The following is a 24,254-nucleotide window of genomic DNA, read 5'->3' on the forward strand; positions in this document are numbered from 1 at the left end:
CATGACCTAACCATTACAAATCCACATTTGCTCTATGAGCTCAAATTTCTCAACAAAGCACTTAGTCACTTTGTCCTTAATTATAGATTCCATTAACTTCCCTACAACAGATGTTAAACTAACTGGTCTATAATTTCCTGGTTTCTCTTTCATTCATCTTTCTTAAATAATGGAGCTATACTTGCAATTTTCCAATCTAACAGGACTATTCCTGAATCAGAATGCTTCGGTAGATCACATCTGAAGTATCTGCAATTTCCTTACTACCTTCATTTAAAATCTTGGCATGAAAATGATCAGTTCCTGGGGATTTATCAGTCTTTAGTGCCCGTTATTTTTTCTAATACACTTTTCTAGCTTAAAATAAGGACTGGAAGTCATTAAAGTATTATTAGTTTTCCTGGAATGTCTTCTACTGTGATGACTGACGAGCAATTATTCAACAAGTCTGCCATTTCCTTATTTTCATTTGCAATATTGTGCCGAAAATTCCGGCCTCACCAGGTCTATACGAAGTGCGCAGGGACCAGGCGAGGCCTCGCAAAAGCGGGGCGTGATGTGCATGCGTCGAAAACCAGCTTTTCCGATCTGTCAAGATCCTCCGCATCCCCGGAGAAGGACATCTACGCAGGCGAGATTGGGCTATTTGCCCAACTCATGCCCAGTGAATGTCCTTCAAACTTTTACTCCTGGTGAAAGCAGACATATAAGCTCACTTTTACCAGCATTAAGAGTTTTAAAACATAAAAATTAAATGTAATCATATATTTTTATGTTAAAAACCCTGTTTATTAAGGTAAGTTTATTTTAAACCCTATTAAAACATTAAAAAAATTCCCCCAAATATTTTGTTTTCTAAAACATTTAACTTTAACTTCAATTAATTTTAAATATGTGAGATGTGTTTATTTATTTATTTATTTATTATGTTGTGTTTGTTTTAGTAGGGTTTTCTCATTTGATAGTAATGGGAACTCGTAAACAATGAGAATGCTAGACTGTGATTGGTGATCCAGGCCCACGTGACTCCAGCATTTTCATACGTACAGGGAAGTCATCTCCCCGTACGCTGCGCATCGAATGAAAGCTTCCAACCGGAATCGAAAGCGCCTCCGTGACCACCAGGTATTTTTTCAAAAAAATTTCCCCTATATCTGCATATTTTTTTTTAAGGGCCCACATTACCCTTGACTACCTTTTTCTTCCAATATAATTGTCCACTTTGTTACTCTTGATAACACTCAATTTTCATTTCATATTCCTTTTTGCAGCTCTTAGTCTTTTTTGTCTTCCATTGCTGTTCTTTATATCGTTCCTGGTCCCTTGGATCTTTGCACTTTAGTATGATTTTTCCTTTAGTTTTACATTTTCTCAGCTTTTTTGTCAACCATGACTGTTTTATTTATTAAGTAGAGTTCTTGCCCCTTAAGGGTATATACTGGTCCTGTATTAAGCTCAATTCTTTTTTGAGCATCTCCCGCTGTTCATCTGGAGTTTTACCAGATTATTTTTGTCAGGTTTCCTGTCGTCAGTTTCTGTCATAGCCCGTAAAGTTAGCCTTACCAAAATCTAGAATCTTAGTCATTTGTATTACATTTCTCCCTTTCAAAACTAACATTGAATTCAATCATATTATGATCAATTAATAATCTAACAGTCAGGGAATATTTATCTAAGTTTGGCTCATTACCATATCTAGTATGGCCTGTTCTTTTGATTACAAAAGATGGAGTAGCAAATAAGTTTAGGGAGGAAGTTCCAGAGTAGGAGCTACTCAACTGAAGGCTCCAAGACTAGAAACTAATATACTGGAGACTATCACTAATATTATCCCTTTTATACTAAATGTAAAAGAACGGAATTTATATACAATGGTAAATTTTTTAGTAAGAAATTTAATAGCTTTTTATTTAAAAGTCATGCACAACAGGGAGATACATAAGCAGCTGCATCATACTCTACAAATACAAATATACAGGACTTCAAGCAATATATACAGTGCATAATTTTCACAATATACAAATACTTTCATAAGACACTTTAATCTTTTTAAACTAGCTAATAACATTTCTTTGCAGAAATTCTGCAAAATAATTTGGCTGTTAGGACAGTCTATCAAATATATTCTGCCATTTCTACTGACAATGCCCTCCATCTCAATATGACATGTTAAATTATGAAGTCTGAGTAATAAACATCTTCACAAAAAATATAAAATGTCTGTTTCATATCTTACAAAAAAAATACAATGAAATCTTGGCCTTGGAGAACCACTAGTTTCCTCTTTCCCTCCCCCCCCACCATAAATATATGAAGCTTGGCAATAGAACTTATATACCCCAGCCACTGATTCAAGCGTACCGAGCACACCTGCATACACTGAATTTTAGATTTCAGACTACCGCATGTTATGATATCATGCAGCAGTTTGCAAATTCCTATATTTTGTCACAAATACGTGATTAGTTGTACCAAAACATAACAATTTAAAAAAAATGTAAATACCTAAAGTACACACATAAGCATAATGCTTGACATGAGCATTCAATGTTTGCCATGCATATACAGATGTGCTACAACACGGAAATGTGCATATAAATCTGGAGACAGCGCTTAAAAATCAGAAGCATTATTAAACACTGCTGAGGAGTGAAGGTCTCTTCAGGAGCCACTTTCAAGTTTTTAGACATGTTTATGCCATGGTATATCCATAGCTGCCACAGTGCAATGCCACAAGAATGCGATCTTTCAGGTTCTCTTTGCTGGGGTATTCTGGCAATTTTAACATGTTGATGCTGGAAAACATTTTTTTAAATAAATATGCATTATTACAAGCCACATAACATTAATATATAGCTATACAAAGAACTAATTTATATCCATTAACCTATTTAAATATAACATTACACAAAGTATGCTTGTGAATTTATGAAATATACAGATGAAATAACCTGAGCTGCTCTTGTGTCAGAGTCCTAATCACAGTATACCATTTCAGTGAAGTAAAATATCAAGTAAGCTAGCCACCACTAATGTTATTTAAAAATTCACTATTCTCCAGTTATATAAAATAATATTTAAAACAGAAAAAGGCAATTAAGCCCAATATCCCCAAGAGTTTTTGACAGATTCCAAACATTTCTACAGGCCAGGCTGCTCAGTCTCCTCCCTCTACAGAAATAAGTTTAATAGTGGATTTAAAAGCCACCTCAAAGCTTCACTGGTAAGTTACTCCACATCTATTATTACCTTTTGAGTCAGAAGTTTCTGTCTGACTTCCCACCGGTACCATTCTTGTTATCCTCCTCTACACCTTCCTCAATGTATAACATCCTTTGGGTAGTGTGGTCACCAGAAATAAACACTGTATAATGTATTATGACTGCTGCATTTTCAAGCCTTAGCATAACTGCAGTAAACCTGTACTTTTTGCTTCTTGTTTCATCACATTGTATGAACACTGAAGACAACACATTTACTATACTTCCCAGGTTCCTTTCTAAAGGCTCAAAATTGGCCCGCCCCTTTTTTCGGCGCACTCACCAGAGATGTGCTGACTTTCTGCGTGGAAAAGAGCTTTAATTTTTTTTTTTTTTTTTTTTTTTTTTAAATCGGTCCCCACTTTCGACACTATCCGGCCTCTCCCAGGTCTTCATGCAACGTGGCCAGTTGGGTCTGGGGCAGATGTAGCACCCTGCACTGAAAACAGTGCCAGGACGTCGGTACAAGCGCGTTGGAGTGTGCGCGCATGTGCAGCAGTTCCTACCCCCAGCCTCTCCGTGTGCGTGCTGCATCGTGGGACCCGATCATCATCATCAGACCGGCTGCTGGTGCATCGCGCCCCTAACCCAGGCCGAGTGGCCTATTGCACAGGCCGGCCCGCTGCCTTCCCGGGCTGAAGGTAGGGTAGGACTGACTTACTTCTATTTTTTATTTGGATATTTTGAAAAAAGTATGTAAATATGTTTTGTCTCTCGTGAATAGTGGTGACCATTTGTCAAGCCTATTTACCTGGTGCTATTGTGAAAGAAGAACATAAGTGACGGAGGAACACTGAAAGAATATCTTATTTATTGAAGTAGACTTTATTTAGATAGGTGTAAACTAATAGAGTGGACAAGGGAGAACCAGTGGATGTGGTATATTTGGACTTTCAAAAGGCTTTTGACAAGGTCCCACACAAGAAATTGGTGTGCAAAATTAAAGCACATAGTATTAGGGGTAATGTACTGACGTGGATAGAGAACTGGTTGGCAGACAGGAAGCAGAGAGTCATGATAAACGGGTCCTTTTCAGAATGGCAGGCAGTGACTAGTGGGGTGCCGCAGGGCTCAGTGCTGGGACCCCAGCTCTTTACAATATACATTAATGATTTAGATGAAGGAATTGAATGTAATATCTCCACGTTTGCAGATGACACTAAGCTGGGTGGTGGTGTGAGCTGTGAGGAGGACGCTAAGAGCCTGCAGGGTGACTTGGACAGATTAGGTGAGTGGGCAAATGCATGGCAGATGCAGTATAATGTGGATAAATGTGAGGTTATCCACTTTGGGGGCAAAAACAGAATACTATCTGAATGGCGGCAGATTAGGAAAAGGGAAGGTGCAACGAGACCTGGGTGTCATGGTACATCAGTCATTGAAAGTTGGCATGCAGGTACAGCAGGCGGTGAAGGCGGCAAATGGTATGCTGGCCTTCATAGCTAGGGGATTGGAGTATAGGAGCAGGGAGATCTTACTGCAGTTGTTCAGGGCCTTATTGAGGTCTCACCTGGAATAGTGTGTTCAGTTCTGGTCTCCTAATCTGCGGAAGGACGTTCTTGCTATTGAGGGAATGCAGCAAATGTTCACCAGATTGATTCGCAAGATGGCAGGACTGAATATGAGGAGAGATTGGATCGACTGGGCCTGTATTCACTGGAGTTTAGAAGGATGAGAGGAGATCTCATAGAAACATATAAAATTCTGACGGGACTGGACAGGTTAGATGCAGGAATAATGTTCCCAATGTTGGGGAAGTCCAGGACCAGGGGACACAGTCTAAGGATAAGGGGTAAGCCATTTAGGACTGAGATGAGGAGAAACCTCTTCACTCAGAGAGTTGTTAACCTGTGGAATTCCCTACCGCAGAGAGTTGTTGATGCCAGTTCATTGGATATATTCAAGAGGGAGTTAGATATGGCCCTTACGGCTAAAGGGATCAAGGGGTATGGAGAGAAAGCAGGAAATGGGTACCGAGGTGAATGATCAGCCATGATCTTATTGAATGGTGGTGCAGGCTCAAAGGGCTGAATGGCCTACTCCTGCACCTATTTTCTATGTTTCTATGTTTCTCGATAATATGGGCTCAATTTTGGCTCAGGATAATCACTGCAAACAAATAGTTGTTTAAATTAGTTGAACGATTAGGGCAATTTAATTCAACTATCTTTTACTTCTTTTATTTTTGTAATTTAAGCTTCCATGAATGCTTCTGTTGTATAGTAAATTAACATTGCGACATTTGTCATATGATGTCCTGTATCGCTGTTTGATCCTATTCACATTCTTTAGTCAAGTCATTAAGTTCTGCTGGCCTCCGATATACCTACCTGCACTGATTTCTTAACTCTCCGCAAGGGTTTTCACAAGCGGCCACATACGCTGGCCTAAGTTTGTTTGGAGTAAGTATTAGCTGGCCAAAGTGGCCAAAACAGGCGTAGGTGGCTGGTAACGCCCCCTTTTGAAAAAAATAAAATTAAACTAAAAAAATCCTAACGAACTCACTTACACTGCCGCAAATTGAATGTGCAAAATGTGGATTCTTAAGATACTCCAGAAAAATCAAGTTGCTCCAAAAAAAAAATTGTCACCATATTTAACATTGCATATTTTTTGCCCAATGTGCCATACTTTGCCAATATTGAAATTAATTTGGCATTTGTCTGTCCCACTGCATCACTAATCTAAATACTCTGCAAATCTTTAATTGAGCCCTTCTTGGTCTCTTCTGACGAGCTTCTCATTTAGTATCCAAATGATTTATGCAGAATATTCATGCATCCTCCAGAATTTGGATCATTGCCACAGTGACCAAAGTGCCTTGATCATCTTGGTCAATTCCCCTTTAGGATCTTTAACGTACCATTTATAAATATTTAGTTATCAGTGAATTATGACTACAATCCAATCACTGGGCTCAAATGACATCAAAAATAAACCCACCGACGCCCATAGCTAACTTGATTACACTTCCTCCCACCGTGCTTCCTGTAAGGACTCTTCCATTCTCTCAGTTTCCCCGTCTCATCGCATTTGTTCGGATGATGCCACCTTTCATATCAGCACTTCTGATATGTCTTCCTTTTTCCTCAACCGAGGATTCCCCTCCACAGTGGTTGACAGGGCCATCAACAGTGTCCGTCCCATTTCATGCATTTCTGCTCTCACCCTTTCCCTTCCCCGTCCTCCTCAAACCACAATAGGGTTCCCCCTTTGTCCTCACCTTTTTAAACCACCTGCCTCTGCATTCAACGGATCTTCCATCGTCATTTCCGCCACCTTCAGCGTGATGCCACCACTAATCACATCTTCCCCATCCCTCCCCTTTCAGCATTTCATGCCTTATTTGTTAATCAGGTTTGCTAATGATATTCAAATAGTCCATAAATATCAAATGAATAATTTCTGCACATTCCTTTGTTCTGATATCCATATATGTCAAATAAATTAGTTTATTATTTTAGCCATGTGACAGCCCTCAGGACCAATAAATACTCTTACAGTACTCAAGTATAGACCACAGGTATTAAAAAGGTAGTAAGACTGCCAGCTAAATGCAAAGAATTATTTTATTTGTTTGATGACACTTGGCTGATACGTTGGAGATTTTATTGGAGCGATTTCTGCCTGAGAACATCAGAATTTCACAGGATTTTGAACACTTCCAATACTGTATTCCATTACTTAACGCGATGCTAATCTACCACATATGTATTCATTCTGCTGTCAGCAGTTATCGTCCTTTCATAATATTTAATAGCCTGAAATCTCATGAAAGGCAACACATTTTATAAAACTGCATTGAGGGCAAAATACAATGTGCAAGACATTTCTATAGCTGATAAATAGGAGATGAAATTAAAAGAAAGCCTTTGCTTTGCCTTATAAATTCTTCTTGAATATGAAGTGTACATACCAAGTACTGGATGTCGGTAAGAGGTTTGAAGTGTATGGTACTGCAGCTACCGTGAACTTCTGCAACCCACTGCCACCCATGAGGTATGCAAAGCCACCATGAGGGACTCTGGAACTAGAAAACACAAAGAAATTAAAGAACAACTTTTCAATAAATAAATGAACATGACCATAACAATCATTGGTGATTATACAAGTGTACATCAAATTAAAATTAAAATGTCGCTCCTTTAGTTTAGACCATCAACTCTCATTTCTTGTAAATAGACGCTGGTTGCGAGAAACTGGCTCAAAGCCAATAGTAACAGGTAGGACAACAGCCCCATCACTTTAATGGAAATGTTAAGGACAGAACGAAAAATAAGTTTAGTCAAAGCCAACCCAGTTCTGAAATTATACAATGATCCTCATATTTCAGACATTACTTTCCCCAGTGAAAGCTTCAATAATGGGCTATCAGTGCTGTGTATTAGGTCGATTTTGTAAGCCGTGGCTCAATGAGTAGCACTCTTGCTTCAGAGTCAGAAGATTGTGGGCTCAAGTCCCACTCCAGAGACTTGAGCACAAAAATCTAGCACTGTTGGAGGTGCCGTTTTTCAGAAGTACATCCGTCTGGCGTAAAAATAAAACGGGGAAGGTGCCTCAACCGTGGCTAACGAGGGAAATTAGGGATAGTGTTAAATCCAAGGAAGAGGCATATAAATTGGCCAGAAAAAGCAGCAAACCTGAGGACTGGGAGAAATTTAGAATTCAGCAGAGGAGGACTATGAGTTTAATTAGGAGGGGGGAAATAGAGTATGAGAGTAAGCTTGCAGGGAACACAAAAACTGACTGCAAAAGCTTCTATAGATATGTGAAGAGAAAACGATTCGTGAAGACAAATGTAGCTCCCTTGCAGTCAGAATCAGGTGAATTTATAATGGGGAACAAAGAAATGGCAGACCAATTGAACAAATACTTTGGTCCTGTCTTCACTAAGGAAGACACAAATAACCTTCCGGAAATACTAGGGGACCCAGGGTCTAGCGAGAAGGAGGAACTGAAGGAAATCCTTATTAGACAGGAAATTGCGTTCGGGAAGTTGATGGGATTGAAAGCCGATAAATCCTCAGGGCCTGATAGTCTACATCCCAGAGTGCTTAAGGAAGTGGCCCTAGAATTGGTGGTCATTTTCCAACATTCTATAGACTCTGGATCCGTTCCTATGAATTGGAGGGTAGCTAATGTGACTCCCTCCTTTTTAAAAAAAGTGGTGAGAGAAAACAGGGAATTATAGACCAGTTAGCCTGACATCAGTAGTGGGGAAAATGTTGAAATCAATTATTAAAGACGTAATAGCAGCGCATTTGGAAAGCAGTGACAGGATCGGTCCAAGTCGGCATGGATTTATGAAAGGGAAATCATGCTTGACAAATCTTCTAGAATTTTTTGAGGATGTAACTAGTAGAGTGGACAAGGGAGAACCTTTGAATGTGGTGTATGTGGACTTTCAAAAGGCTTTTGAAAAGATACCACATGAGATTAGTGTGCAAAATTAAAGCACATGGTATTGGGAGTAATGTATTGACATGGATAGAGAAATGGTTGGCAGACAGGAAGCAAAGAGTAGGAATAAATGGGTCCTTTTCAGAATGGCAGGCAGTGACTAGTGGGGTACCGCAAGGTTCAGTGCTGGGCCCCCAGCTATTTACAACATATATTAATGATTTAGACGAAGGAATTGAATGTAATTATCTCCAAGTTTGCAGATGACAATAAGCTGGGTGGCAGTGTGAGCTGTGAGGAGGATGCTAAGAGGCTGCAGGGTGACTTGGACAGGTTAGGTGAGTGGGCAAATGCATGGCAGATGCAGTATAATGTAGATAAATGTGAAGTTATCCATTTTGGTGGCAAAAACAGAGAGACAGATTATTATCTGAATGGTGACAGATTAGGAAAAGGGGAGGTGCAACGAGACCTGGGTGTCATGGTACATCAGTCATTGAAAGTTGGCATGCAGGTACAGCAGGCGGTGAAGGCAGCAAATGGCATGTTGGCCTTTATAGCGAGAGGATTTGAGTATAGGAGCAGGGAGGTCCCAGTTGTACAGGCCCTTGGTGAGGCCACACCTTGAATATTGTGCACAGTTTTGGTCTAATCTGAGGAAAGACATTCTTGCTATTGAGGGAGTGCATCGAAGGTTCATCAGACTGATTCCTGGGATGGCAGGACTGACATATGAAGAAAGACTGTATCGACTAGGCTTATATTCACTGGAATTTAGAAGAATGAGAGGGAATCTCATAGAAACATATAAAGTTCTGACGGGGTTAGACAGGTTAGATGCAGGAAGAATGTTCCCGATGTTGGGGAAGTCCAGAACCAGGGGTCATAGTCTAAGGATAAGCGGTAAGCCATTTAGGACTGAGATGAGGAGAAACTTCTTCACTCAGAGAATTGTGAGCCTGTGGAATTTTCTAGCACAGAATGTTGTTGAGGCCAGTTCGTTCGATATATTCAAAAGGGAATTAGATGTGGCCCTTGCGGCTAAAGGAATCAAGGGGTATGGAGAGAAAGCAGGAATGGGGTAATGAATTTGCATGATCAGCCATGATCTTATTGAATGGCGGTGCAGGCTCGAAGGGGAGAATGGCCTACTCCTGCACCTATTTACTATGTTTCTATGAGACGTTAAACTGAGACCTCGTCTGCTCTCTCAAGTGGACGTAAAATATCCCATGGCACTATTTCAAAGAAGAGCAGGGGAGTTATCCCCGGTATCCTGGCCAATATTTATCCCGCAATCAATATCTCTAAAACAGATTATTTTGTCGTTATCTGGAAAATGGTGACATGATAGGTCCAAGTCAGCATGGATTTGTGAAAGGGAAATCATGCTTGACAAATCTTCTGGAATTTTTTGAGGATGTTTCCAGTAAAGTGGACAAAGGAGAACCAGTTGATGTGGTATATTTGGACTTTCAGAAGGCTTTCGACAAGGTCCCACACAAGAGATTAATGTGCAAAGTTAAAGCACATGGGATTGGGGGTAGTGTGCTGACGTGGATTGAGAACTGGTTGTCAGACAGGAAGCAAAGAGTAGGAGTAAACGGGTACTTTTCAGAATGGCAGGCAGTGACTAGTGGAGTGCCGCAAGGTTCTGTGCTGGGGCCCCAGCTGTTTACATTGTACATTAATGATTTAGACGAGGGGATTAAATGCAGTATCTCCAAATTTGCGGATGACACTAAGTTGGGTGGCAGTGTGAGCTGCGAGGAGGATGCTATTAGGCTGCAGAGTGACTTGGATAGGTTAGGTGAGTGGGCAAATGCATGGCAGATGAAGTATAATGTGGATAAATGTGAGGTTATCCACTTTGGTGGTAAAAACAGAGAGACAGACTATTATCTGAATGGTGACAGATTAGGAAAAGGGAAGGTGCAACGAGACCTGGGTGTCATGGTACATCAGTCATTGAAGGTTGGCATGCAGGTGCAGCAGGCGGTTAAGAAAGCAAATGGCATGTTGGCCTTCATAGCGAGGGGATTTGAATACAGGGGCAGGGAGGTGTTGCTACAGTTGTACAGGGCCTTGGTGAGGCCACACCTGGAGTATTGTGTACAGTTTTGGTCTCCTAACTTGAGGAAGGACATTCTTGCTATTGAGGGAGTGCAGCGAAGGTTCACCAGACTGATTCCCGGGATGGCGGGACTGACCTATCAAGAAAGATTGGATCAATTGGGCTTGTATTCACTGGAGTTCAGAAGAATGAGAGGGGACCTCATAGAAACGTTTAAAATTCTGACGGGCTTAGACAGGTTAGATGCAGAAAGAATGTTCCCAATGTTGGGGAAGTCCAGAACCAGGGGTCACAGTCTGAGGATAAGGGGTAAGCCATTTAGGACCGAGATGAGGAGAAACTTCTTCACCCAGAGAGTGGTGAACCTGTGGAATTCTCTACCACAGAAAGTAGTTGAGGCCAATTCACTAAATATATTCAAAAGGGAGTTAGATGAAGTCCTTACTACTCGGGGGATCAAGGGTTATGGCGAGAAAGCAGGAAGGGGGTACTGAAGTTTCATGTTCAGCCATGAACTCATTGAATGGCGGTGCAGGCTAGAAGGGCTGAACGGCCTGCTCCTGCACCTATTTTCTATGTTTCTATGTTTCTATGTTATCACATTGCTGTTTATGGGAGCTTGCCGTGTGCAAATTGGCTGCCACGTTTCCTACATTACTTCATGTCTGTATAGATTTCTGTATTTTTCTGTTCTTCTTCCCCATCCACCCATACCATGTGCTATTTTCCTGCAGAAGTTGATCTATGCTGCTGCTTCTCCATAATCGCTGTATTTCAGGTGGGTTAAATGTCCCTCCATCATTCTGTCTCCTTTTTTGGTGAAGGGCTCCATATCTGCTAGGCGCATCCCTTATACAGCCCAGTTCAGATTAGAAACTTACTTCAGAGTCGTCGCAAGCTCAAGCTTGCATCCAAACGTTTCACCCCACAGTGCGTTGGCTTGTTAATGTAGTGCTACTAATTTGCTGATGAAATACTATAATTGACAGCAAAGGTAAACTAGAAAGGAAAAGACGTGAAATATTTTATACTGAAAATAAAGTTTTACTTATTTTAATTTTAGATATGAGGAAAGGCTGGGGTTGTTTTCTTTGGGACAGAGGAGGCTGAGGGGAGACCTAATTGAGGTGTATAAAATTATGAGGGGTCTAGTTAGAGTGGACAGGAAGGATCCATTTCCTTTAGCAGAGGGGTCAACAACCAGGGGCATAGATTTAAAGTAATTGGTAGGAGGTTTAATGGGGATTTGAGGGGAAATCTTTTCACCCAGAGGGTGGTTGGGGTCTGGAACGCACTGCCTGAAAGGGTGGTAGAGGCTAAAATCCTCACCACATTTAAAAAGTACTTAGATATGCACTTGAAGTGCCGCTACGGACCAAGAGCTGGAAAATGGGATGAGGCTGGATAGCTCTTTTCGGCCGGTACGGACACGATGGACCAAATGGCCTCCTTCCGTGCTGTAAATTTCTATGGGCCCAAGTTTCGGGCCGCGCCTAGAACGGCGCAGCCCCGACCTGGACGCCTGTTTTTCGCGCCCCCCACCCCCCACCCCACCTCCCTCATCCGGTTCCGGACCGGACCGGCGCTCCCCCCACCCCCCAGACCGGACCCGACCCCCCGGACTGGACCCAACCCGCTCTCGCCCCCACCCCCCACACCCGACCTGACCTCCCTCTCCCTCCCCCCCGACCCGAACTGAACTGACCTCCCTCCCACCACCCCCCTGACCCGACCTGCGCTCCCGACCCCGCCCCCCCCCCAACCTGGGCCGGACGCGACCCGACCCACGCTACCCCCCCCCCGCGCTCCCGACCCCGGACCCGACCCAACGCCACCTACCTGTAAATCTGATGCTGGGGACGGGCCCTGCCCGAAGTCTTGGGCCCAGCCAGGCCCGGCCCGTTCAGCCTTCCCCCCCCCCCCGCCTCTCTTTTCTCCCCCTCTCCTTCCCCCCCCCCTTCTCTTCTTTCCTCTCCTCTCCCCCTCTTTCCCCTTCTCCTCTCCCCCCCCTTTCCCCTTCTCCTTTCTCCTTCTCCTCTTCCCCCCTCCCCCTCCCTTTCCCCTTCTCCTCTCCCCCCCCTTTCCCCTTCTCCTCTCCCCCCCCCTTTCCCCTTCTCCTCTCACCCCCCTTTCCCCTTCTCCTCTCCCACCCCCCTTTCCCCTTCTCTCCCACCCCCCTTTCCCCTTCTCCTCTCCCACCCCCCTTTCCCCTTCTCCTCTCCCACCCCCCTTTCCCCTTCTCCTCTCCCACCCCCCTTTCCCCTTCTCCTCTCCCACCCCCCTTTCCCCTTCTCCTCTCCCACCCCCCTTTCCCCTTCTCCTCTCCCACCCCCCTTTCCCCTTCTCCTCTCCCCCCCCTCCCCTTCTCCTCTCCCCCCCCTCCCCTTCTCCTCTCCCCCCCCTCCCCTTCTCCTCTCCCCCCCCTTTCCCCTTCTCCTCTTCCCCCCCCCCTGTCTCCCTCTACCCCCCCTCCTCTCCCTCCCCTCGCTGTCAGAAACACAGACACTGACAGGCAGAGAGTGAGAGACACACACAGACAGACAGAGAGATAGAGACACTGACAGAGACACACTGGGGGGGGGGGGGGGGGGGGGGTGGGGGCATCCCAGCACGCTGTTGGAGGGCTCCCAGTGCTGCAGTCGGTAAGTACAAAATGTTTTATTTGTTGATTTAAAAAAATACATTATTTCTTATTAATTTTTTTTGATTGATTTATTGGTTGATTTATTGATGTTTTTATCATTTATTATTGATGATGGCTCTTTATTTGTAAAACTGAAGTGTTTAATGTTTGTAAACTTCCCTTTAAACCCCCCCCCCCCCCATTCCCTATGCCTGATTTGTAACCTACGCCTGATTTTCTAAAGTGTAGACAAGGTTTTTTCGAGCGTACAAAAATCTTCACTTACTCCATTCTAAGTTAGTTTGGAGTAAGTTTTCACTGCTGAAACTTTGAAAACAGGCGTAAGTGGCCGGACACGCCCTCTTTTGAAAAAAAAATTCTGTTCCAAAGTGAAACTGTTCTAACTGACTAGAACTGGAGCAAACTAAATGCCGAGAATTTGAATTTCTAAGATACTCCGTTCTACACCAGTTGCTCCAAAAAATCAGGAGCAACTGAGGCCGGAACTTGGGCCCTATGATTCTATTACATCAGTGATTGAATTTCGAAAGTACTTCATTAGCAATTTTCTATTGTTACTCAGAATAATTTATCCTAAATAATTCTCTACACTTAGCATTTCACATCCAGGATTTGTACATAGATTGAAACAAAGCTGCTTAAATCTCTTTTCAATAAACAAAGTTAAGATTTTTTTTTTAAATGAGGACTTTTTTTCCTCACTAGTAAAGCATGAGATATCACTAAAGTACCTATGTTCCTGAATTTAATCGTTCCACCATTGGCAGCTATACCTTTAGCTGCCTGGGCCCGAAGCTCTGAAATTCCCTCCCTAAATCTCCCCACCTCTCTTTCCTGCTTAAGACGCTCCTTAAAACCTGTTCTTTGTTGGTCTCAAAGTAAAAGGCTTTGAGACATCCAGTGGTCGTGAAAGGCACTATATAAATACAAGTCTTTCTTTTATCTCACATGGCTCGGTGTCAAATTGTGTGTTTGATAACACTCCTGTGCTTTGAGACGTTTTACTATGTTAAATGTGCTATATAAATGAAAATTGTTGTTGTATTCAACCCAAATATAGTGGTAAAGTAGACTTCCACCATTCTTCCCATTTCACATGCTATTGTGTACCAAATCTCCAAGTTTACACAACTGGAGAAACACCCTCGTAAGAACTATATAGAGGCACAGAAGAACCATAGCAGTTTACAGCACACAAGGAAGACATATCTATGCCAGCTTTTTGTGAGAGCAATCCAAAATTAATCCCACTGCTCTGCTCTCTCCATGTGCATGTATGTTCCTCTGCTTAAATGTTTTTCTTTAAAAGATGTAATGATCTCAATTTCTGGTGATAATTTTTGATTAACTAAAACCCTATAACTATGGTTCAAGAAACAATTTCACTAACTGCATCAGAAATGAACTTTAAAAATACAGCCATCAAAGTCCACAAAGCAGCAATTTGAATATCTGAATCTGGAACAACTCTAACAGGGAGAAGTATAGATGCCAGCCAGTAATAATTTGCCCCAATAATGGTGATTAAACCCACTAGACTAACTGGATTGTTCTTCAAAAGAGCTAGCCCAGACTTGATGGGATGAATGGCCTTCTTCTGTGCTGTACTAGTCTATGATTCTATAAAAGGCACAGTCTAGCCCATGGCACACAGCACGTTTCATCTTAACAATGAATTGCCAGGTAGATTAGTTGTTCCTCTCAATGCCAATTTTACAATCTTACGTGTGAACTAAAAAAGATGACTTGCTCAATAAATATCAATTTTAATAAATACTGTTAGAACTAATGCATCAAGATGCTGAGCATATAGTCTTTGTAAAAAAAATATAGATCCTTTATTTTTTTTTGTGATGTACAGTGGTGCTACTGATAACTGGGTTCCTATTGAGCTATAATTTCCAAGCTGTTACAAAAGTGGGAGACGAATGTGATGCTTTGATATTTGGCCTTGGTGCACGTTTCTCCCTACCCTCTTTCCTCCTCCCCGTCCCCAGCTCCCACTAAGAAAATGTTGGAGCTTTTACAGCTATTAAAAAAAATCATCCAGTGTGTTGTTGGAAATTTCCTCTACAACTTCCAACATTTCTGAAGCATTCTGTATTACAATAATTAGTAAGCAATTAAGTACAGTAAGATGTAATCAGATCAGAACATCTTCAAATAAATACATTATGGCTGGCACTTGGCTTCAATAAATCAGGTATTTTAATCACAGAATATCTTACCTGCCAGTAACAAACTGCAACAGTAAAACACATTCTCCTTGGGTTAGATCTTCCACAACCTCCCAGAACCACTGGAAAAATAGAAAGATTTGACAGCAATGACATCAAATCTTATTTCTATGCAGAACTTGAGGAAATGAGGTAATACTTGTGATTCATAGGAAAAATGGCACAGAAACAGGCCATTCAGCCCAACTAGTCCATGCCGGCGTTTATGCTCCACTCGAGTCTCCGCCCATCTTTTCTTATCTAAATCTATCAGCATAACCCTCTATTCACTTCTCCCTCATATGTTTGTCTAGCCTCCCCTTAAATGCATCTATACTAGTCACTTCAACTATTCCCTGTGGTAGCGAGTTCCACATTCTCACCACTCTTTGGGTAAAGAAGCTTCTTCTGAATTCCCTATTGGATTTCTTGGTGACTATCTTATATTGATGGCCTCTAGTTATAGTTCAGTTAATGGTGGACAATTTTTCTACAACTACTTAAATAAATGTTTAACCATGAGTTTACACACACAATCTTGCATTGTGGGCACTTCAGGCAAGGCTGGCATTTATTGCCCATCCCTAGAAGCCCTCACAAAGTGGTGGTGGGCCTTCATGAACCATTGCAATCTGTGTTTGTAATGGCTTTTGATACAACCGAATGGTTTGATAGACTACTTCAGAGGGCAGATAAGAGTCAGCCACATTGGTGTGGGACTGGACTCACATAGGCCAGGTAAGGACAGCTGGTTTCCTTCCCTAAAGAGTATTAATGAACCAGCTTGGTGTTTTACAATTAAACAGCTTCCTGGTCATTTTTACTGATATCTTTTTATTTCCAGATTTTTTTTTTCATAAATTGAATTCAAAATCTCAAAGTGCTATTGTGGAATTTAAACTCATTCTCTGGATTACTAGTCTAGTAACAGCCACATTACCATAATATAAAAGGCAAAATACATGTACTGTGGATGCTGGAAATCTGAAATAGAAATAGAAACAGAAAATGCTGGAAATACTCAGCATACCAGGAATTCTGCTGTTCATCCAAATCACTCCTGCCTCCACCCTATCACAGACCTTCCCTTTTGTTCTTTCCTCCTCTTCCCCCTTTCCCAGCACCGACCGGTACTTGCTTAAAACCAGTTATATCTCTAACTTTTTCCAGTTCTGACAAAAGGCTATTGGCCTGAAATGTTAACTGTCTCTCTCCCCACATATGCTGCCTGGTATGCTGAGTATTTCCAGCATTTTCTATTCACACTACATTACCGTACTTTTTCTTTAAATAAACTATACAAGGTATCCTAGGGAACAGAAGAACTGCCCATGACACAGTAGCTAATCTATCATAAAGGATGAGGTTGTACGTGTTGTTCCATGTGACAGAGGGATTATCTAAATACTGGAACCTACTAGTGATACGTTGAATACAGACCATAAACGCAACCTTGTAAAACCATATTGTAATCTAAAACGTTGACTATAACCGTTATACTCAAATAAAATCCAACTGACACTGCAATATTGTAATATAGCTAAATTACTAGTGCCTGTAGTGATTTATACTTTAATTAATAGTAAATATCCAATTACAGTAAGTCTCAAAACATAACTTCATATTAACTATGTTATCACTTATGTTAAATGAAGTAGTGTTATTTGATGCATTTCTATATCCAATATCATTTTTGATTCTGCCAAATAATTACATTTTATTCAGTATTGTATAAGTGAGTTACACTGCAGTTACACAACCAAAAACTTCAGTTGACATGAACCTTGAAAGCACAGTTCAAGTACAATGCGTCAGCTAAGTTTTGCAAGTGATGGAATTAAATTTGTATTTTTTTCCTTCTTAATGAACAGTGGTCTAAACTGTTGCATTGTGTGGATTCTTTGTTCATTATTATTCCTACAAATTTACTTCCCCTGGCATTTCTATTATGGATATGTTCCAGTCTTGTTATACGGTAATATTGAAACCTAAGTATAGCCACGTCAAGCAACAAACACATATCAAATGGATTCAATTATAAGACTGCTATTTTTCCAGCTGATAGTAGTACCTGTATCACTGGATCTTCTTTTTCATAGCCACTGGTGTATTCTGTATTCCGTTTCCAGTCAGTCACATCAATCTCTGGCATCCCAGAGAGCAGTAACTCCTGCAGAGAAGAGAACAAAATGTTATAATTATCTATACACAGAGTGAAGTAGCCAAGCACATTTAAGGCTATAATACAACCAAAACATTTCATTTAAATTAGAAATAACATTTTAAATTTTAATTCTGCTAATCTGATCTTCCCCTTTCTTTGCAAATATTCCATCATCTTCCCAATACTATTTTATCTTTCCTTTTCATCTGTATTTAAAACGATTATAAACGGTTCTAACTTAAAAAAAACACCTCAAAGGTTAAACAAAAATTGTTTAATTTAACTTTCTTTCCCGAGTCTCTCAGGTATCACTCTTCTGTCGGAACCTATATGGTTAAAAACATTTTTTTTGTTCCTGGGATGTGGGCCTGGCTGGCAAGGCCAGCATTTATCACCTATCCCCAATTGCCCTTGAGAAGGTGGTGGTGAGCCGCCTTCTTGAACCGCTGCAGTCCTTGTGGTGAAGGTACTCCCAGAGTGCCGTTAGGGAGAGAGATCCAGGATTTTGACCCAGCAACAATGAAGGAATGGTGATTTTTTTCCAATTCAGGATGGTGTACTTGGAAGAGAATTTGGAAGTGGTAGTGTTCCCATGCACCTGCTGCCTTTGTCGGTGGTAAAGGTCACAGGTTTAGGAGGTGTTGTCAGAGAAACCTTGGCGAGTTGCTGCAGTGCACCTTATAGATGGTACACACTGCAGCCACAGTGCACCGATGGTGGAGGGAATGAATGTTGAAGGTGGTGGATGGGGTGCCAATCAAATGGGCTGCTTTCTCTTGGATGGAGATGAATCATCTCTGTCCCAGGACATCACTGCAGGCATTTCTCAGGGCAGTGTTCTAGGCCCAACCATCTTCTGTTGCTTTATCAATTATCAAGTGGGGAAGTTCGCTGATGATTGCACAGTGTTCAGTGCCATTTGCAACTCCTCAGATAATGAAGCAGTCCAGCAAGACCTGGACACCATTCAGGCTGTGGCTGATAAGTGGCAAGTAACATTCACAGCGCACAAGTGCCAGGAGTTTCTTGAGTGTTGTTTGAGCTGCACTCACCCAGGCAACTGTTCCATCATACTCCTGACATGTGCCTTGCAAAAGGCTTTGGGGAGTCAGGAAGTGAGACACACCACAGAATACCCACCCTCTGACCTGCTCTTGTAGCTACAGTATTTGTGGATGGTCCAATTTCTGGTCAATGGTGACCCCCAGCATGTTGATGGTGGTGCGGTTGAATGTGATGGGGTGGTGGTTAGACTCGCTCTTGTTGGAGATGGTCATTGCCTGGCACTTGTGTGATGCAAATGTTACTTTCCATTTATGAGCCCAAACCTGAATGTTATCCAGGTCTTGCTGGCCTGCTTCATTAGCTGAGGAGTTGCGAATGGAACTGAACACTGTGCAATCATCAGCGAACATCCCCACTTCTGACATTATGGAGGGAAGGTCATTGATAAAACTTCAGATGGTTGGGCCTAGGACACTGGCCTGAGGAACTCCTGCAGCGATGTCCTGGGGCTGAGATAATTAATATCCAACAACCACAATCATCTTCCGTTGTGCTACACATGACTCCAGCCAGTGGAGTTTTCTCCCCAACTTCAATTTTACTAGGGCTCCTTGATGCCACACTCAGTCAAATGTTGCCTTGATGTCAAGGGCAGTCACTCTCACCTCTGGAATTCAGCTCTTTGTCCATGTTTGAACCAAGGCTGTAGTGGGGTCTGGTCTGGAGCGGAGTGGTCCTGGCGGAACCCAAAGTGAGATTTGGTGAGCCGCTTGATAGCACAGTTTATGACACCTTCCATCACTTTGCTGATGATTGAGAGTAGACTGATGGGGCAGTAATTGATTGGATTGGATTTATCCTGCTTTTTGTGGACAGGACATACCTGGGCAGTTTTCCACTGATCATTTAGCCTCTGATCAGTTGAAAATGATCTTGAAAAGTCTTTTATTCAGTGAATTGAGGCTGAGGTCCACAGTCTAGTATGTTCACATCACAATTATTAGTAGTTTTTTTTTTAAAAAGGGAAAGAATGGTTCTAACAGCCTGATTGCACCAACCACAATAACTCACCAAAGGTACTTCAAACAGTTCAAGAAATTAACCACTATTAAAAAGTCCTGATTAAACTTATTTATCTGCAAATGTCAGTCATTTTAGACTATCCATTTTTACTGCTTCATTGTACCCTGTATTTGTTAATCTAGTGCTATACAGAGAGAAATAATAAACTGTGATTGATTAACTGTGGGGATGTCACCTGCAATGCATCCATTTAATATCACTGTGTCCATTTGTCTGGTCTCTTCAGAGAGCAATTACAGGATAGCTACATTAGTTGCATTTCACCATGCTGAAACCAATTAACAATGGTCATCCTAACCAATCAGCTTGATCACAGGCTTATACTCAGTGCCAGTTAACCATGATCATGTATGCTAGCCTAACCACACAAAGCCTTTCCACCTTTCTTAAAAACTTGGAACTTCAGCATGTCATATATTGTGAAAGTAGCTATGGGGATATATGATCAACTGAAGTGTCGCTCCCTCGCCCTCATTTCTCTTTCCTTCTTCCACTCCATACTCACATTATTGTATTAATCAGTATTCTGTATACACTCGTGCTCTTACCAGCTCATATTCATCAAAAAGCTGAATTAGGGAGGGTGGAATGAACAGATGAAAGCCTTGCAAAAATGCATTTATCTGAGGCTGAATAGCACAAGTCATTCGTAATTCAGTCACAAGTTGGACATACTCAGCCTGAAAAAAAAGTGTCACTGTTTAATCTTCTGAAAAAGATAACTCATTTAACCAAAACATTTAACTGAATAACAGTGTGTGCAGAGATTAATAGTAATGTAATTAAAGCACTTTTAAACATTAACTTCTGGCATATTAAAAAGAAACTTCCCTAAATTTCAAGGAACATTCTACCGAAAACCTCATTTTGAATGCAATCCCTTTAAAAAGACGACACCTACTGGTAATATTCTGAATTACTAGATTTATTTCACGTGTTCAAGTTTAGAAATAGGGATGTCCAAATTTTGACCTGTGGGCCACATGCATGTTCCAAAGTCCAGGGAACTCAGCACTGTGTGTGTATACATTTTGTTATTTGCTGGTTCATTCTGTTAGAATTGAATGAGTTTGGAGTTATTAGTACTGTTGCCTTATTGATGGATACATCCTACACCAGAGCTGCAAGATCAATTGGTATCAGCAATGTAGTACAGAAACATGACCATATCTGAATTTCTAGACTTGTGTTCCATGAGATTCACATTTTGGGGGCGGGAGGGTGGGAGTGAGAGGAGAGGACTACTCTCTCCATTTATTCAAGCAACATCAATACGTTTGCAAAGATTCCCTTTTGTAGTTGTAAAAGCATTCAAAAACAGATGTATAATTTTACTAGAAACACGGAACAGATGAAATCTTCCCGGAAACACTTCTGATATTGCGATATATAGCGACAAGAGGCATTCATAGCAAAACACCTCACTGTAATGTGCAGGGTACACTCTAGTGATTAAAATTGTAGGTCACTGCATTTCACAAATTTATTATTTTACGGAATGAGCGTGCTAAGATTATGATGCAAGTTTTTGTTCAGGAAAGACTTTTACCAAGTAAATAAAAAGTAAACTGCAAGGAAACAGGTCTGTACAAAATATGCAATGGTAAGACAGTTTCATGCCTTTGATACACAATTCAACATGTTTCCACTTCACTAAGGAGGAGAGTGGAAGTCAGTTACATCCAAGGTTGTGGGGAGAGATAGGAGAACATTTAAAAAATCATGACACCTTTAGCTTTCCTGCAGCCAGCAGTTGCTTAAAAGGCAGTAGAGAGGAGTATATAGCTTTTCAGAACATGGGTACATAGGAACAAGAGTAGGCCATTCAGCTCCTTGTTCCTATTCCGCCATTCAATGAGATCTTGGCTGATCTGCGACCTAACTCTATATACCCATATCCCTTAATACCTTAGATTAACAAAAAATCTATCAATCTCAGATTTAAAATCAACACCCTTTGTGTGTACAAGTGTTTCCTAATTTCACTCCTGAAAGGTCTGGCTCTAACTTTTAAGACTATGCCCTCTAGTCCTAGAATCTCCAACCAGCAGAAATAGTTTCTCTCTATCTACCCTATCTGTTCCCCTTAATATCTTGAAAATTTGATCAAATCACCCCTTAACTTTCTAAATTCTAGGAAATACAACCCTGATTTGTTTAATCTCTCCGGTAATTTAACCCTTAGGAGTCCAGGTATCATTCTGGGAAACCTATGCTACACTCCCTCCAAGGCCAATATATCCTTCCTGAGGCGTGGTGCCCAGAACTGCTCACAGTACTCCAGGTGTGGTCTAACCAGGGCTTTGTACAGCTGCAGCAGAACTTCTACCCCCTTATATTCTAGTCCTCTAGATATAAAGGCCAGCATTCCATTAGCCTTTTTAATTATTTTCTGTACCTGGCCATGACATTTTAATAATCTCTATACCTGGACCCCCAAGACTCTTTGGATCTCCACTTTTTTAACTTTTCATTATTTCAAAAGTAACCTGTTCTATCCTTTTTAGGTCCAAAGTGGATGACCTCACATTTGCCTACATTAAAATCCATTTGCCATGTTTTTCCCATTCACTTAATCTATCGTTATCCCTCTTGTAATTTTATGATTTCATCTACACTGCCTACAATGTCACCTATCTTTGTGACATTGGCAAATTTGGATATGTGGCTTTCTGTGCCATCATTTAAGTTGGTAATAAATAGTGAATAGTTGAGGCCCCAAAACAGATCACACCACTAGTCATGCCCTGCCCATTATCCCTACTGCACGTCTCTTGCCACTCAGCCAATTTCATGGGCTTCTACTTTAGTTAACGGTCTTTTATGAGGGACGTTATCAAAAGCCTTCTGGAAATCCATATAAATAACATCCATAGACATTCCCGTCCACTACTTTAGTTACCTCTGCAAAAAAAATTCAATCGGGTTTGTCAGGAATGACCTACCTTTCACAAATACATGCCGGGGGTCTCTGATCAACTGAAAATTTTCATGCCGTTCAGTCACCCCAACCTTAATTTATAGACGCTAGTAATTTCCCAACAAATGTTAGACTAATTGGTCTATAATTCCCCGAGTTTCCCCTTTCACCATTTTTAAATAAATAGTGGAGTGATATGCATAATTTTCCAATCTAAAAGGAACGGTTCTTGAATCGAGAGAATTTTGAAAGATTATAGTTGGAGCATCTGCAATGTGCTCACCTATTTCTTTTAAACTTAATACCAGTTCTTCATGCAGTGTTAAATATTACATTTGCATTTGTATATGTACATCAAAAAATTACTCAAAGCTGTCATATTTCTAATTTTGAAACTAATGAGCCAGAACTGGACTTGAAATTATACTAGTATCAGTGTTATGTTTAGATTTAATCCAACAGATTGGTATTTTGCACGGAATATAATGAGTTTTTAATTTTTCCCTCAGTTTCTATTTGTGTGCATCTAATAAAACGTTCTGAAAAGTCTCAGTACAAAAATATGCAATTCATTTTCCGATGCATAATATATTCAAGTTACATCGCATGCAGCAGAAGGTGAGCAAACTCGATTGGATTTCAAATCCCAACCAAGCAGTAATAAATATGTAGCATTCATCATCATCATAGGCAGTCCCTCGGAGTGGAGGATGATTGCTTTCACTCAAAGTGAGTTCTCAGGTGACTGAGGAGTCCAATGCGGGACCCACAGTCTCTGTCACGAGGGGCAGACAGTGGTTGAAGGAAAGGGTGGTCGGGGAGCCTGGGTTGACGCACGCTCCTTCTGCTGTCTACGCTTGGTTTCTGCTTGTTCTCGGCGATGAGGCTCGAGGTGCTCAGCACCCCTCCCAGATCCTCTTCCTCCACTTTGGGCGGTCGTGGACCAGGGATTCCCAGGAGACGGTGGGGATGTTGCACTATATCAAGGAGGCTTTTAGGGTGTCTTTGAAGTGTTTCCTCGGCCCACCTGGGGCTCTCTTGCCGTGTCGAAGCTCCACTTGGAGTACTTGCTTTGGGAGTCTCTTGTCAGGCATGCGGACGACGTGGCCTGATAGAGGAGCTGATAGAGTGTGGTCAATGCTGGGGATGTTGGCCTGAGCGAGAACACCGACGTTGGCGAGTCTGTCCTGCCAATGGATTTGCAGGATCTTGCGGAGGCAGCGCTGGTGATATTTCTCCAGTGCTTTGAGGTGTCTACTGTATATAGTCCACGTCTCTGAGCCATATAGGAGGGAGAGTATCACTACTGCCCTGTAGACCATGAGCTTGGTGCCGGATTTGAGGTCCTTGTCTTCAAACGCACTCTTCCTCAGGCGACCGAAGGCTGCATTGGACCTAGTCGTCAATGTCTGCTCTTGCCTGCAGTAGGCTTCAGAGGTATGGAAAATGGTCCACGTTGTCCAAGGCCTCGTCATGGATTTTGATAAT

The 24,254-nt window shown here is 41.6% G+C and overlaps 1 protein-coding gene across 4 annotated transcripts in view; it reads right to left on the reverse strand.

Annotated features, from left to right (window-relative positions):
• Positions 1–1,904: 1,904 nt before the first annotated feature.
• hace1 (HECT domain and ankyrin repeat containing E3 ubiquitin protein ligase 1) overlaps positions 1,905–24,254 on the reverse strand; it is a 90,146-nt gene continuing 67,796 nt past the window's right edge. For all 4 annotated transcript variants that reach the window (XM_070885609.1, XM_070885608.1, XM_070885610.1 and 1 more), the window contains 5 exons: positions 20,395–20,526; positions 17,666–17,764; positions 15,607–15,677; positions 7,177–7,290; positions 1,905–2,795 (listed from right to left, as the gene is read on the reverse strand). In XM_070885609.1, the coding sequence (XP_070741710.1) occupies positions 2,693–2,795; positions 7,177–7,290; positions 15,607–15,677; positions 17,666–17,764; positions 20,395–20,526 (519 nt within the window). In that variant the 3' untranslated portion in view covers positions 1,905–2,692. The remainder of the gene's footprint in view (positions 2,796–7,176; positions 7,291–15,606; positions 15,678–17,665; positions 17,765–20,394; positions 20,527–24,254) is intronic.

This window comes from Pristiophorus japonicus, chromosome 7, assembly GCF_044704955.1.
Source record: "Pristiophorus japonicus isolate sPriJap1 chromosome 7, sPriJap1.hap1, whole genome shotgun sequence".
In the NCBI taxonomy this organism is placed as follows: domain Eukaryota; kingdom Metazoa; phylum Chordata; class Chondrichthyes; family Pristiophoridae; genus Pristiophorus; species Pristiophorus japonicus.